General features: G+C 36.0%; 1 protein-coding gene across 5 annotated transcripts in view; it reads right to left on the bottom strand.

Moving 5' to 3' along the window:
* PPARG (peroxisome proliferator activated receptor gamma) overlaps positions 1 to 14070 on the bottom strand; it is a 128028-nt gene that overhangs the window by 32632 nt on the left and 81326 nt on the right. For 4 of the 5 annotated variants that reach the window (XM_061197280.1, XM_061197281.1, XM_061197282.1 and 1 more), the window contains exon 5: positions 1277 to 1415. In XM_061197280.1, the coding sequence (XP_061053263.1) occupies positions 1277 to 1415 (139 nt within the window). Of the gene's footprint in view, positions 1 to 1276; positions 1416 to 14070 lie in introns of those variants that run through there. The other variant, XM_061197284.1, reaches the window with a different exon arrangement.

The following is a 14070-nucleotide window of genomic DNA, read 5'->3' as shown; positions in this document are numbered from 1 at the left end:
TCCCAAATATCTTGATTTCTGCTATAAAAACCAAACATCTGCATGATGGAACAAAAATTTAATTTTCACAGATGCTTTGGAGTCCTTATAGATGAAGACTGACTTCAAATATTATATCTTCTCACCAGATTAGTTTTGAGAGAGGAAAAGGTAAAAGAAAAAAAAAACAGGGTATATGATGACATGAGACTTTGGATTTAATTTGATTACCTTGGCATTTTATATCTCTTTAACCCATAATTATTTTGGAAAGAAATGACTAATTCTTGACAAATATAATACTACCAAATTACATCAAAATTATTTTTTGTGGGCCAGTCAACCAATGAGAGCCAAATTAAGAACTATTTCTTCAAACAGGGCTGTCTTACATGATGTTACTGAGTTAGTGCTACAGTTCATGAAAACATGGGTCTTCTACAGTCCTTCCCTCAAGTCGACATTCCAATTCATAAGCCTGACTTTAGATACAGGTTTAAAAAGTAGAAAGTTTTACTCTCTTATGTTACTATGGATACATGAAGTTTTGTGAAACTTTAAAATATTTGCTTAATCCACAAATTGTATGCTGCATAAAGTCAAGGAGAGTGTTCTACTCATTTCTGCATAGTAAAGAGAAAAAAGGACATATATCTAAATTCTGATATACCACTTAAGTTCCATATCCAGAAATCAGAATTTTCTTACATTAAAAGTAGAAACTACTATATATAAAATAGATAACTAACAAGAACCTGCTGTATAGCACAGGGAACTCTACTCAATACTCTGTAATGGCCTATATGGGAAAAGAATCTAAAAAAAAAAATAAGAGTGAATATATGTACATGTATAACTGATTCACTTTGCTGTCTACCTGAAACTAACACAAATTTGTAAATCAACTATACCCCCCAAAATTTTTAAAAAATAAAGTAGAAACTACTGATATATATAAGTAAAGTATAATCTGTTTTTAATACTATTAAAGCAACACAAAAAATTAACCACAACTATCATTACATTTGTTTCAGAATACTACAGTTATTCCCATTACCTCCCAGATTTCCCAGTCTTTTCTCCCATCATGGCAGATGCTCAACTATAAGAGAGAAGGATTCACATTTAAAGCTGAAAAATTCTGACCTAATTGAGAAACGTTTTATCAGCATGCAGTATTCTGAAATTTGGCAATCTGTGGAAAAACTGTACACGTTTTCAGCAACGGCCCTCATGTCTACTGATCTGGCAGCCATAATGAGAATAATAAAGTATGTGGCACTAAGGGTTCACTTACCATTATGAGACATCCCCACAGCAAGGCATTTCTGAAACCGACAGTACTGACATTTATTTCTACTTTTTTTGTGGATCCGACAGTTAAGATCACACCTATCATAAATAAGCTTCAATCTGATTGTCCTCCGGAAGAAACCCTGCAAAGGGATATGGAAAAAAAGGAAGCAAATTTTGAATGTTTGGGACAATGGCTAAAGGTACACTAGCCTGGGTATCAGAGGCTAAGGTAGGTTCTTGACACATTCTGTCACTGGTGACTTCAGATAAATCACTTAATCTCTCTCTGTTTTCTCTGCTATAATATAAAGAACCAGAGGATCTCCAGTATCCTTTTTTTAGCTCTTAGACAGTGACCACAACCCACTGATGTCATTGAATGCATCTTGGCTCTACATCTGGATTTCAGCAAGCTCTAAGAAGTGCTCTGGATTTAATGTAATGCAAATAAAACACCATGTAATCAGTTCAGTCTCTCTGTAAATCATTCCAACAGCATGCCCCAGCCTTATAATTGTGCTAAGCAGTTTGGCAAAGTTATAGTCATTTCATTCTAAAACATGAGCAGGGCCAATAAAAATCCACATGTGGATAATTTTTTGGAATTCTCTATGTTGCATAATTTCCTACAGAATTGGTTTCATTTATTTATGCATTTGAAAGAGTGCTCCATAAACGCTGTAGCCTACAAACAAGAAGAGATAACAGAAAATAACATGAGAAGTAATACATAAATCCTCAGAAAATTGACAGCTATCTCAAAATAGCAAATATGTCCATTTGAGGCTAATTGAACTCTGCTACATTTACATATTTTTGAAAGACCTGAAAAAAAATTCTAATGAGAAACATTTTCTTACTCCATTTTTTTTTGTTGTTGTTCAGAATATTCCTACTCATTTCTATTGTGCTCATCTTCATGAAACTCATTTCTTAATTCTTTCAAATTTATCTGGCCCTGTTTGATACAAAAAGCACTGAATTAGGACTGACTCTACCACTGACATGCATTTTGACTTTCTCCAGATTTCTACCTTGAACTCTAGACAAGTATGTTCAGCTGCTTACTTGACATCTTTACTTGGAAATCTAACACCATCTCTAACCCAGCAGGTCCAACTGTGAAGTCCTAATCATACCCTGCAAGCTTATTTCACTGCAGCTCTCTCCATCTCAGCTGATACAACTCCATCCTTGAAGTCACTCTCAACTTCTTTCTCTCATGCGGAAAGCTCTTGCTCTAAATACACAATTGCCTGTTTCCCTCGCTGCCTTCAAGTTGTGCTAACACCTCGACTTCTCAGTGAGGCTTATCTACCTTATTTCACACTGTGGCCTGTCCCTGTCCCCACCTCTCCTTGGCAGTTCTTGTTCTCCTTTACTCCGTTCTTCTTTTTTCCCAATAGCCTTTAAGACTTCCTAACATACCATATAATTTACTTATTATATTTATGTTTATTTTCTGCTCCTCCCCTACTGTCCAACTAAAATTGTGAGCTCCCTGGGAGAAGGGATGGTCTCTTATGCCCCTAGATGTAACCCAAACTCCAACAACAGTGCTACATTAAAATCTGTTGAGTAAATGTGTGTGTCATTTAACTTCCTTTCTAGGCCATCTCTGATATTTTGTGATTCTAAACTATGACTGAGATATTACAAGGCCACTGGCACACTCTTTTCCTTTCAGTTTTTGTTGCTATCTTATTAAAGGTAATAATTACAAACATGTAGGAAATACATGTAACTATAAAACATAATAAGATAATTATCACACATGAGCCCATTGTTCAACCCAAGATTTAAAATCATAACCAGCCACTTGCATGCACTTATGAGTTCTTCCCTTATCCAACTCCTGCCTCTGTGGCCTCTTGAAAATATAATCATTATCCCCAATTTTGAGTTTATCATTTCCTTGACCTTGAAGAAAATATAGTTTTATCACACAATCTACAAAACTAAATAATACATTGCTTAGGTATGCTAGTTTGGGGGCTTTATTAAGTAGTATCATACTATATACAGGTATTGCAAATATATTCCCCTCTCTATGACTTACTATCCTTGAAGTTTACTATTTCAGTCTTTTTTTTTTTTTTAACTTGTAAACCTTTTCATTTTGCTCTCATTCTTGAAAGATCACAGGGCACTCAGTTTCTCCTCTTAACACTCTGAATTCCATTGTCCCTGTGCTTTCATTGTTTCTGGTGAGATGTCTGTTGTCAATTGACTTTGGTTGCATTTCTATATTCTCTTTGTTTTTCATATTCTGCAGTTTTACTGCAGTGTGTCTAGCCATGGATTTCTTTCATTTATCTTCTTGCACATGGTTTCTGCATCATGGTTTCACTTGTTCATCAGCTCTGGTACTCCAATTAGTTAAGTGTTAGAATTTCTTTTCAATCCTTCAATATTTCCCAACTTCTCTTTTATATTTTTCATCTTCTTACCATTAATTACTCATTAATGTTGATCACGAAGGTAAACATCAGAACAGCCAAATAAGATGACAAAAAATATATAATTACAATGGCAAAAGTAAGTAAAAGCAAACTCTTCTCACCAAAGTTCATCAGTAAGAAGAGTTCTGTACATTACTCTACTATTCATCACTAAAGAAGACATATTTTTAATATTCAAAGATCCTATGAATACTTAAAGAACTAAAAGAGGTTTCAAATTCTAGCAGATTCTGGGTAGGACATATTCTTTAAGACATTGTTGGTCTCATTCTTAGTAATTTCTTTGCATATATCTTTCAGTTAAGTAATCCTTTCTTCTCCTGTTTCTAGTATGCTAATTAACCCTTGCATTGAATTTTTATTTCAATGATTGTATTTGTCACTTTTAGAAGTTTCACCTGTTTTCAAAGCTGTTGGTCAGATAGTCCATTATTGCTCATTCATTGCTATGATTCTGCCCTCTATCTTTGAACAATTCATACACAACTGTTGTACATTCTGTATCAGGCAATTCCAATATCTGCTTTCCTTGGGTAGGGGTGGAGAGGTCTAAGTCTGTTTTTTTGTTTATTTGTTTACTTCTGGTGAATGTCATCAAGTTGATTGCCTACTTATGTGCTTGCTGACATTTTATTTTGAACTCATTTCTTGACCTTAAACTGTGAGACTCCTACAGGGTCTAAATTGGGAATTCTTTCCTCCAAAGAGAATTTAAAGATCCTTCTGTTGAAAGCCAGGCGTGCCACTGGCTTATGACTATTTCAGACTCTCTTGAGAACTGTGGCTCAACTCAGAAGCCCCAGACTCAGCTTCTCCTCACTGACAGCTCAGAATACTGACATAGGCATCTACCTGTGGGGCAATGCTGCACCTCAGTATTCCTGTGGGCATCTATCATGAGGAAACTCTGCCCTGCCCCTCCAAGTATGCCTGCAGCTACATCTCAAGACTTAGGATTTGTTTCTTTGTTTGTTTTGCTATTAATGTTTTCCCTATTAATTAAGTTTTCCCTACCTCTTGTGAGATCACTAATATCTCAAACAGTATGTCCTGTGTACGGTATGCTGGAAAGTTAAGCCTCTTTAATTCTCAAAGGGTTCTAAGAAGTTTTAAATATTTAAAAGCCATTTTTCCCCCAGTGATTCACACAAGGCTAAAGTACAGAACTGTTGTCACTGATAAATATTGGTGAGAAATTTTGTTTTGATTTTTGCTATTGTGACCATATATATTTTATGATATCCTTGACTGCTTCTCTGATGTTCACTGTTAAAACCTAATATTAGTGGTTGAAAATGCTGCTTGGCTAGCTGACAGGTCCCAGAGTACTCACTTATTTGGCATGGTTGGAGAGGAAGGCTTTTTAATAAGAGAATTATGTTTTTTAAGCTTAACCCTTATAATGTGATTTTTTGTTTTGAATCCTATGATGTCTTTCAAAGTGTATCACATTCTTTTTGTAATGATTCCAATGTTGAAGGATAATCATTCTGTATATCATTTACGTACTGACTATGCACCTAAAATCTTGAACTAAATATATACAGACTCCAGCACAAGCTTGGAACTTACTTTTACTTTTCTTTTAAGACTAAGTTCATGATAACCAACCGTTTTCTTACAATTTGACTCTTTCAAGAAATCTAGAGAGGAAGATACAAGGCTCTCAGTGTTTCTTCTGTAAAATTATTTCTTGACTTGAAGAATGAAGCAGGCTTCTCAAAAGTTTCTTCATATTGCCAATAAAGAAACACTCTCTAACAACACTCTTTATTGTGTCAGCGTCCATAAAATGATGTGCAATTTCAACAGCTCACAGTTCTGATTATCGTGAAGTCTGTGAACTGGTGTGATGGAGATGCATCAGTCAGCATTTCAGAAAATTGTTTTGTGTATATTTTTATTATAAAGTCTTCATATTTGCTTGTGAGAATGTAATGCCCGTTTTTTTGGGTTGTTTTTTTTTCTGCTTTAAAAAAAATTTCTCCAACCTCTCCTTCCTTGCTTTACAAGTAACAAAACTTCAGGTGCAATGAGACCTAAGAGTGGTATTGTTAAGTTTACAATGAGATTAAACGCCCTGTGTTGGACCTGCATTCAGCTTTATCATAAAATGGTATGGCCCATAGAGGCTGAATCAACGAGCTGCCACTGGCACATGGGAATATACTAAAAACTCTTTCTGAGGTAGGAATACAAAAAATACATAGAAATACAAAAACAGATTACACTGTATTGTATGGTAGATTGTGCTTCCTTATGCCTTTAGCTAAGTCTATGGTTCTAAAATGATCTTTCACTAAAGACACAAAAATATGATGAAAACCTACTAGAGAAAAAAATAAGTGTCCAATTTGTAAGCAATAAATGCCAGCTTAGCAAGCTGTAGAGTTTATTAGTCTTTCAGTAGCTACAGGTTATACATTACCTAAATCTGTAATGTTAATAACCAAATACTCCATCACTGTTTCCCTGTAATCCAAACCCAATCTTTTTATTCCTATCTGAATTTTGGCAAGGATCACCAACATAAACCTGTTCCACTGGCATTGTAAAGCTGTTTAAGAAGACCTACTGACAGTTATCTTAAGGATTATAACTATTTTTTGCAATCTATAAATTAGTTTGCAGGTTTGTGGTCAACTGTATTTTAATTATGGGTATATCCCACATTCTACTGAAATGACAAATGTTAAATTGCCAAAGCACCTTTCAGAAAACACATACAGGTGAGTCTTGCACATGTGTTAATTTCATTTTCACTGAGTATTGTTGATGAGCTAAGGTGATATCTTTGATTACTGACAGCCACTGGTCTAATTTAGCTGCACTCAGAGTGTGGCAGCAATTCTGTTTAACTCCATAGTAGCAAAGAATGAGTCAGTATGTCTTCAGCCTCATTCCTTGTAACAGTGGTTCTCAAACTTTTTGGTCTCCATACTCCTTTACTCTTGCAAATTGCTGAGGTCTCCAAAGAGCTTTTGTTTATGTGGGCTATACCTATTAGCATTGATCAGAATAGAAATAAAACCTGAGAAATTACTATGTACAAGAACACACAGGCCACATTCCATCAGGCATCAGAACTATGCTAACATTCCATGTCATGCAGTTTCTGGAACACTCCACTTACACTCCTGAGAGAATGAGAATGAAAAAGGCAAATAACAACTTATTATTATTATGAAAATAGCGTCAATCTCATGGGTGTCTTGAAAGGGTCTTAGGGACCCCATTCCCAGACCACAGTTTGAGAACTGATGACTTATACTTGGAGAAGCCAAATTACATTATTCCGCTAACATTTTTCTTGTTCTCAACTTTAAAATGACCAGATGTCTATTTTCCCTTCCAAGGATAGCATAACCTTCCTTGCATTTTAGTCTAGGTAGTCTGTAATCCATATTTTGAATGGTTTCCAAGTTACTGCAGGTTACTATACAATACTGTTAATTTTTTTCTACTGCTTTTCTTTATTTGTTTATCTCTGGTAGGTGAAGGACTCCCCTAGATTCATCAGGTTTTAAGTGCTTATTCTCCATTTTTGCCTTAGAACATTTCTGTTTGTAACTCGAGGGCACTTGGGTTTTCTCCTCCCTGTTTTCTTTTTGCTACTTTTTTTCTTTGCTTTCTTTTATCTTCTAAGTTTTTATGCCCTCAGAACTTAGCTACTTACAATATTTGTCTTTCAATTTTTAGCTGTTCTCAGAAATGTTAAAACTCTCTACAGGCAGAAGCAAGAAGAACTACAATCCTGCAGCTTGTGGAACAAAAACCACATTCACAGAAAGATAGACAAGATGAAAAGGCAGAGGGCTATGTACCAGATGAAGGAACAAGATAAAACCCCAGAAAAACAACTAAATGAAGTGGAGATAGGCAACCTTCCAGAAAAAGAATTCAGAATAATGATAGTGAAGATGATACAGGACCTCGGAAAAAGAATGGAGGCAAAGATCGAGAAGATGCAAGAAATGTTTAACAAAGACCTAGAAGAATTAAAGAACAAACAAAGAGATGAACAATACAATAACTGAAATGAAAAATACACTAGAAGGAATCAATAGCAGAATAACTGAGGCAGAAGAACGGATAAGTGACCTGGAAGACAGAATGGTGGAATTCACTGCTGCGGAACAGAATAAAGAAAAAAGAATGAAAAGAAATGAAGATAGCCTAAGAGACCTCTGGGACAACATTAAATGCAACAACGTTCACATTATAGGGGTCCCAGAAGGAGAAGAGAGAGAGAAAGGACCAGAGAAAATATTTGAAGAGATTATAGTCGAAAACTTCCCTAACATGGGAAAGGAAATAGCCACCCAAGTCCAGGAAGTGCAGAGAGTCCCATACAGGATAAACCCAAGGAGAAACATGACAAGACACATAGTAATCAAATTGGTAAAAATTAAAGACAAAGAAAAATTCTTGAAAGCAGAAAGGGAAAAATGACAAATAACATACAAGGGAACTCCCATAAGGTTAACAGCTGATTTCTCAGCAGAAACGCTACAAGCCAGAAGGGAGTGGCATGATATACTTAAAGTGATGAAAGGAAAGAACGTACAACCAAGATTACTCTACCGGGCAAGGATCTCATTCAGATTCGATGGAGAAATCAAAAGCTTTACAGACAAGCAAAAGCTAAGAGAATTCAGCACCACCAAACCAGCTCTACAACAAATGCTAAAGGAACTTCTCTAAGTGGGAAACACAAGAGAAGAAAAGGACCTACAAAAACAAACCCAAAACAATTAAGAAAATGGTCATAGGAACAAACATATCAATAATTACCTTAAACGTGAATGGATTAAATGCTCCAACCAAAAGACACAGGCTTGCTGAATGGATACAAAAACAAGACCCATATATATGCTGTCTACAAGAGACCCACTTCAGACCTAGGGACACATACAGACTGAAAGTGAGGGGATGGAAAAAGGTATTCCATGCAAATGGAAATCAAAAGAAAGCTGGAGTAGCAATACTCATATCAGATAAAATAGACTTGAAAATAAAGAATGTTACAGGAGACAAGGAAGGACACTACATAATGACCAAGGGATCAATCCAAGAAGAAGATATAACAATTATAAATATATATGCACCCAACATAGGAGCACCTCAATACATAAGGCAACTGCTAACAGCTATAAAAGGGGAAATCGACAGGAACACAATAATAGTGGGGGACTTTAACACCTCACTTACACCAATGGACAGATCATCCAAAATGAAAATAAATAAGGAAACAGAAGCTTTAAGTGACACAACAGACCAGATAGATTTAATTGGTATTTATAGGACATTCCATCCAAAAACAGATTACACTTCTTAAGTGTGCACGGAACATTCTCCAGGATAGATCACATCTTGGGTCACAAATCAAGCCTCAGGAAATTTAAGAAAATTGAAATCATATCAAGCATCTTTTCTGACCACGCTATGAGATTAGAAATGAATTACACGGAAAAAAACGTAAAAAACACAAACACATGGAGGCTAAACAATACGTTACTAAATAAGCAAGAGATCACTGAAGAAATCAAAGAGGAAATGAAAAAAAATACCTAGAGACAAATGACAATGAAAACACGACGATCCAAAACCTATGGGATGCAGCAAAAGCAGTTCTAAGAGGGAAGTTTATAGCTATACAAGCCTACCTCAAGAAACAAGAAAAATCTCAAGTAAACAATCTAACCTTACACCTGAAGGAACTAGAGAAAGAAGAACAAACAAAACCCAAAGTTAGCAGAAGGAAAGAAACCATAAACATCAGAGCAGAAATAAATGAAATAGAAACAAAGAAAACAATAGCAAAGATCAATAAAACTAAAAGCTGGTTCTTTGAGAAGATAAACAAAATTGATAACCGTTAGCCAGACTCATCAAGAAAAAGAGGGAGAGGACTCAGATCAATACAATTAGAAATGAAAAAGGAGAAGTTACAACAGACACTGCAGAAATACAAAGCATCCTAAGAGACTACTACAAGCCACTCTATGCCAATAAAATGGACAACCTGGAATAAATGGACAAATCCTTAGAAAGGTATAACCTTCCAAGACTGAACCAGGAAGAAATAGAAAATATGAACAGACCAATCACAAGTAATGAAATTGAAACTGTGATTAAACAGCTTCCAACAAACGAAAGTCCAGGACCAGATGGCTTCACAGGTGAATTCTACCAAACATTTAGAGAAGAGCTAACACCCATCCTTCTCAAACTCTTCCAAAAAATTGCAGAGGAAGGAACACTCCCAAACTCATTCTATGAGGCCACCATCACCCTGATACCAAAATCAGACAAAGATACTACAAAAAAAGAAAATTACAGACCAATATCACTGATGAATATAAATGCAAAAATCCTCAACAAAATACTAGCAAACAGAATCCAACAACACAGTAAAAGGATCATACACCATGATCAAGTGGGATTTATCCCAGGGATGCAAGGATTCTTCAATATATGCAAATCAGTCAATGTGATACACCATATTAACAAATTGAAGAAGAAAAACCACATGATCATCTCAATAGATGCAGAAAAAGCTTTTGAGAAAATTCAACACCCATTTATGATAAAAGTCCTCCAGAAACTGGGCATAGAGGGAACCTACCTCAACATAATAAAGGCCATATGCGACAAACCCACAGCAAACATCATTCTCAATGGTGAAAAACTGAAAGCATTTCCTCTAAGATCAGGAACAAGACAAGGATGTCCACTCTCACCACTATTATTCAACAGTTTTGGAAGTCCTAGCCACGGTAATCAGAGAAGAAAAAGAAATAAAAGGAATCCAAATCGGAAAAGAAGAAGTAAAACTGTCACTGTTTGCAGATGACATGATATTATACATAGAGAATCCTAAAAATGCCACCAGAAAACTACTAGAGCTAATCAATGAATTTGGTAAAGTTGCAGGATACAAAATTAATGCACAGAAATCTCTTACATTCCTATACACTAATGATGAAAAATCTGAAAGAGAAATTAAGGAAACACTCCCTTATACCATTGCAACAAAAAGAATAAAATACCTAGGAATAAACCTACCTAGGGAGACAAAAGACCTATATGCAGAAAACTATAAGACACTGATGAAAGAAACTAAAGATGATACCAACAGATGGAGAGATATACCGTGTTCTTGGATTGGAAGGATCAATATTGTGAAAATGACTATACTACCCAAAGCAATCTACAGATTCAATGCAATCCCTGTCAAATTACCAATGGCATTTTTTACAGAACTAGAACAAATCATCTTAAAATTTGTATGGAGACACAAAAGACCCCGAATAGCCAAAGCAGTCTTGAGGGAAAAAAACGGAGCTGGAGGAATCAGACTCCCTGACTTCAGACTATACTACAAAGCTACAGTAATCAAGACAATATGGTACTGGCACAAAAACAGAAACACAGATCAATGAAACAAGATAGAAAGCCCAGAGATAAACCCACGCACCTACGGTCGACTAATCTATGACAAAGGAGGCAAAGATATACAATGGAGAAAAGACAGTCTCTTCAATAAGTGGTGCTGGGAAAACTGGACAGCTACATGTAAAAGAATGAAATTAGAACACTCCCTAACACCATACACAAAAAGAAACTCAAAATGGATTCGAGACCTAATTGTAAAACCGGACACTATAGAACTCTTAGAGGAAAACATAGGAAGAACACTCTTTGACATAAATCACAGTAAGATCTTTTTTGATCCACCTCCTAGAGTAGTGGAAATGAAAACAAAAATAAACAAATGGGACCTAATGAAACTTAAAAGCTTTTGCACAGCAAAGGAAACCATAAACAAGACGAAAAGACAACCCTCAGAATGGGAGAAAATATTTGCAAACGAATCAACGGACAAAGGATTAATCTCCAAAATATATAAACAGCTCATGCAGCTCAATATTAAAGAAACAAACAACCCAATCCAAAAATGGGCAGAAGACCTAAATAGACATTTCTCCAAAGGAGACATACAGATGGCCAAGAAGCACATGAAAAGCTGCTCAACATCACTAATTATTAGAGAAATGCAAATCAAAACTACAATGAGGTATCACCTCACACCAGTTAGAATGGGCATCATCAGAAAATCTACAAACAGCAAATGCTGGAGAGGGTGTGGAGAAAAGGGAACCCTCTTGCACTGTTGGTGGGAATGTAAATTGATATAGCCACTATGGAGAACAGTATGGAGGTTCCTTAAAAACTAAAAATAGAATTACCATATGACCCAGCCATCCCACTACTGGGCACATACCCAGAGAAAACCATAATTCAAAAAGACACATGCACCCCAATGTTCATTGCAGCACTATTTACAATAGCCAGGACATGGAAGCAACCTAAATGCCCATCGACAGACGAATGGATAAAGAAGTTGTGGTTCATATATACAATGGAATATTACTCAGCCATAAAAAGGAACGAAATTGGGTCCTTTGTTGAGACGTGGATGGATCTAGAGACTGTCATACAGAGTGAAGTAAGTCAGAAAGGGAAAAACAAATATCGTATATTAATGCATGTATGTGGAACCTAGAAAAATGGTACAGATGAACCAGTTTGCAGGGCAGAAGTTGAGACACAGATGTATACAACAAATGTATGCACACCAAGGGGGGAAAGCTGCGGAGGGGTGGTGGTGGTGGTGTGATGAATTGGGCGATTGGGATTGACATGTATACACTGACGTGTATAAAATTGATGACTAATAAGAACCTGCTGTATAAAAAAATAAATAAAATTCAAAAATTAAAAATAAAAATTTCAGAAAAAAAAAACCTCTCTACAAATATATGATGAATAGAATCACAGTGAAACTATTTGCTTAAGCCTTCTAGTTTTCTAAGTGTTTTACCAGCCCATAAAAATAATAATTTATCGTGGAAACTTAACCAACCATACTTTTATTTATTTATCAGCATAAATTACCAAGATGACCAAAAGTGAATGATTTCTTTGGGTATTTCTCAGAATTTAGCCACAATTTACTCAAAATTATATAAATCTAACTCAGTAAAATGACATGTTCTTACTACTCCTTGGGAACATAATGATTTCATATAAGATCACAGATATTTTAATTTGGTTTCAATCACAGAATGAATGGGTTTTCGTGTTTTAAACGAAAGCCATCTCTTGCCAGTACTATTTCAAGGAGTCATTTTGGAATTTTAGAACTTAGAGATGAATAAGAAGCCCTTGGGCAGCTAATCTAACCAAGTTGTTTTACACACAAGGTGTCTGAGGGCTGAAGTGCTCATGTGATTGGTTAGGGACCTTGGGCAAGTGGCCAGGTGACCACTAGCTTGTCTCTTTCACTTTATTAAGTTGCCTTTGGAGTAATAAACTACTGGACTGAAGAGGTTTTAGAGATCACCTAATTCAACACCATCATTTTATACATGTGAAAACTTAGGCAGAATATGGTTTAAAAATGATAATATGCAAAAGCATCTTGCACAATATCTGGCACATAGTAGAAATTCAATAAATATTAACTTCCTTTTTTGGCCCATGGTCCAGTTAGGAACCCAGATATTCTAACACCTACCTAACTGCTGTCATATATCTTTATTCTGAACAAAAAAGCCCAACTGAGGATTGAATCTGATCTTACCTTTTATAAGCAGCATTATTTTATAAGGTAAGTATTTATGAACAATTTATTCTGAGCCCTGGAGTATATAATAAGTACCATTTGATTACTATTTTATTCATGGAGCCTATTAGAATTAATTCTTTTAAAAGACTAACTACATTTTAAAATATGAGTAGAGGGACTTCCCTGGTGGCTCAGTGGTTAAGAATCCGCCTGCCAATGCAGAGGACACAGGTTCGAGCCCTGGTCCAGGAAGATCCCACATGCCACGGAGCAGCTAAGCCCGTGCGCCACAACTACGGAGCCTGCGCTCTAGAGCCTGTGAGCCACAATTACTGAGTCTGCGTGCCACAACTACTGAAGCCCGCACACCTAGAGCCCTGTGCTCCGCAACAAGAGAAGCCACCGCAATGAGAAGCCCGCGCAATGCAACGAAGAGCAGCCCCCGCTCGCCACAACTAAAGAAAGCCCGCGCACAGAAACAAAGACACAACGCAGCCAAATAAATAAATTAGTTAATTAAATAAATTAAAAAAATAAAAATAAAATAAAATATGAGTAGATTAACATTTTCTTAATAATTGGGCAGAATATTACTAAATGAACTTTCCAAAATACCCTCTTTCACAAAGAAAAGAGGTGAGGAGAAAGAGTACCTCCTTTCCAAAATAGTTACATCGCTTTGCCTGCTCAAAACACATA

Source organism: Eubalaena glacialis, chromosome 7 (genome assembly GCF_028564815.1).
Source record: "Eubalaena glacialis isolate mEubGla1 chromosome 7, mEubGla1.1.hap2.+ XY, whole genome shotgun sequence".
In the NCBI taxonomy this organism is placed as follows: Eukaryota; Metazoa; Chordata; class Mammalia; order Artiodactyla; family Balaenidae; genus Eubalaena; species Eubalaena glacialis.
Note: the sequence above shows the minus strand (reverse complement) of the source record. Positions and strands in the feature narration are given on the sequence as shown.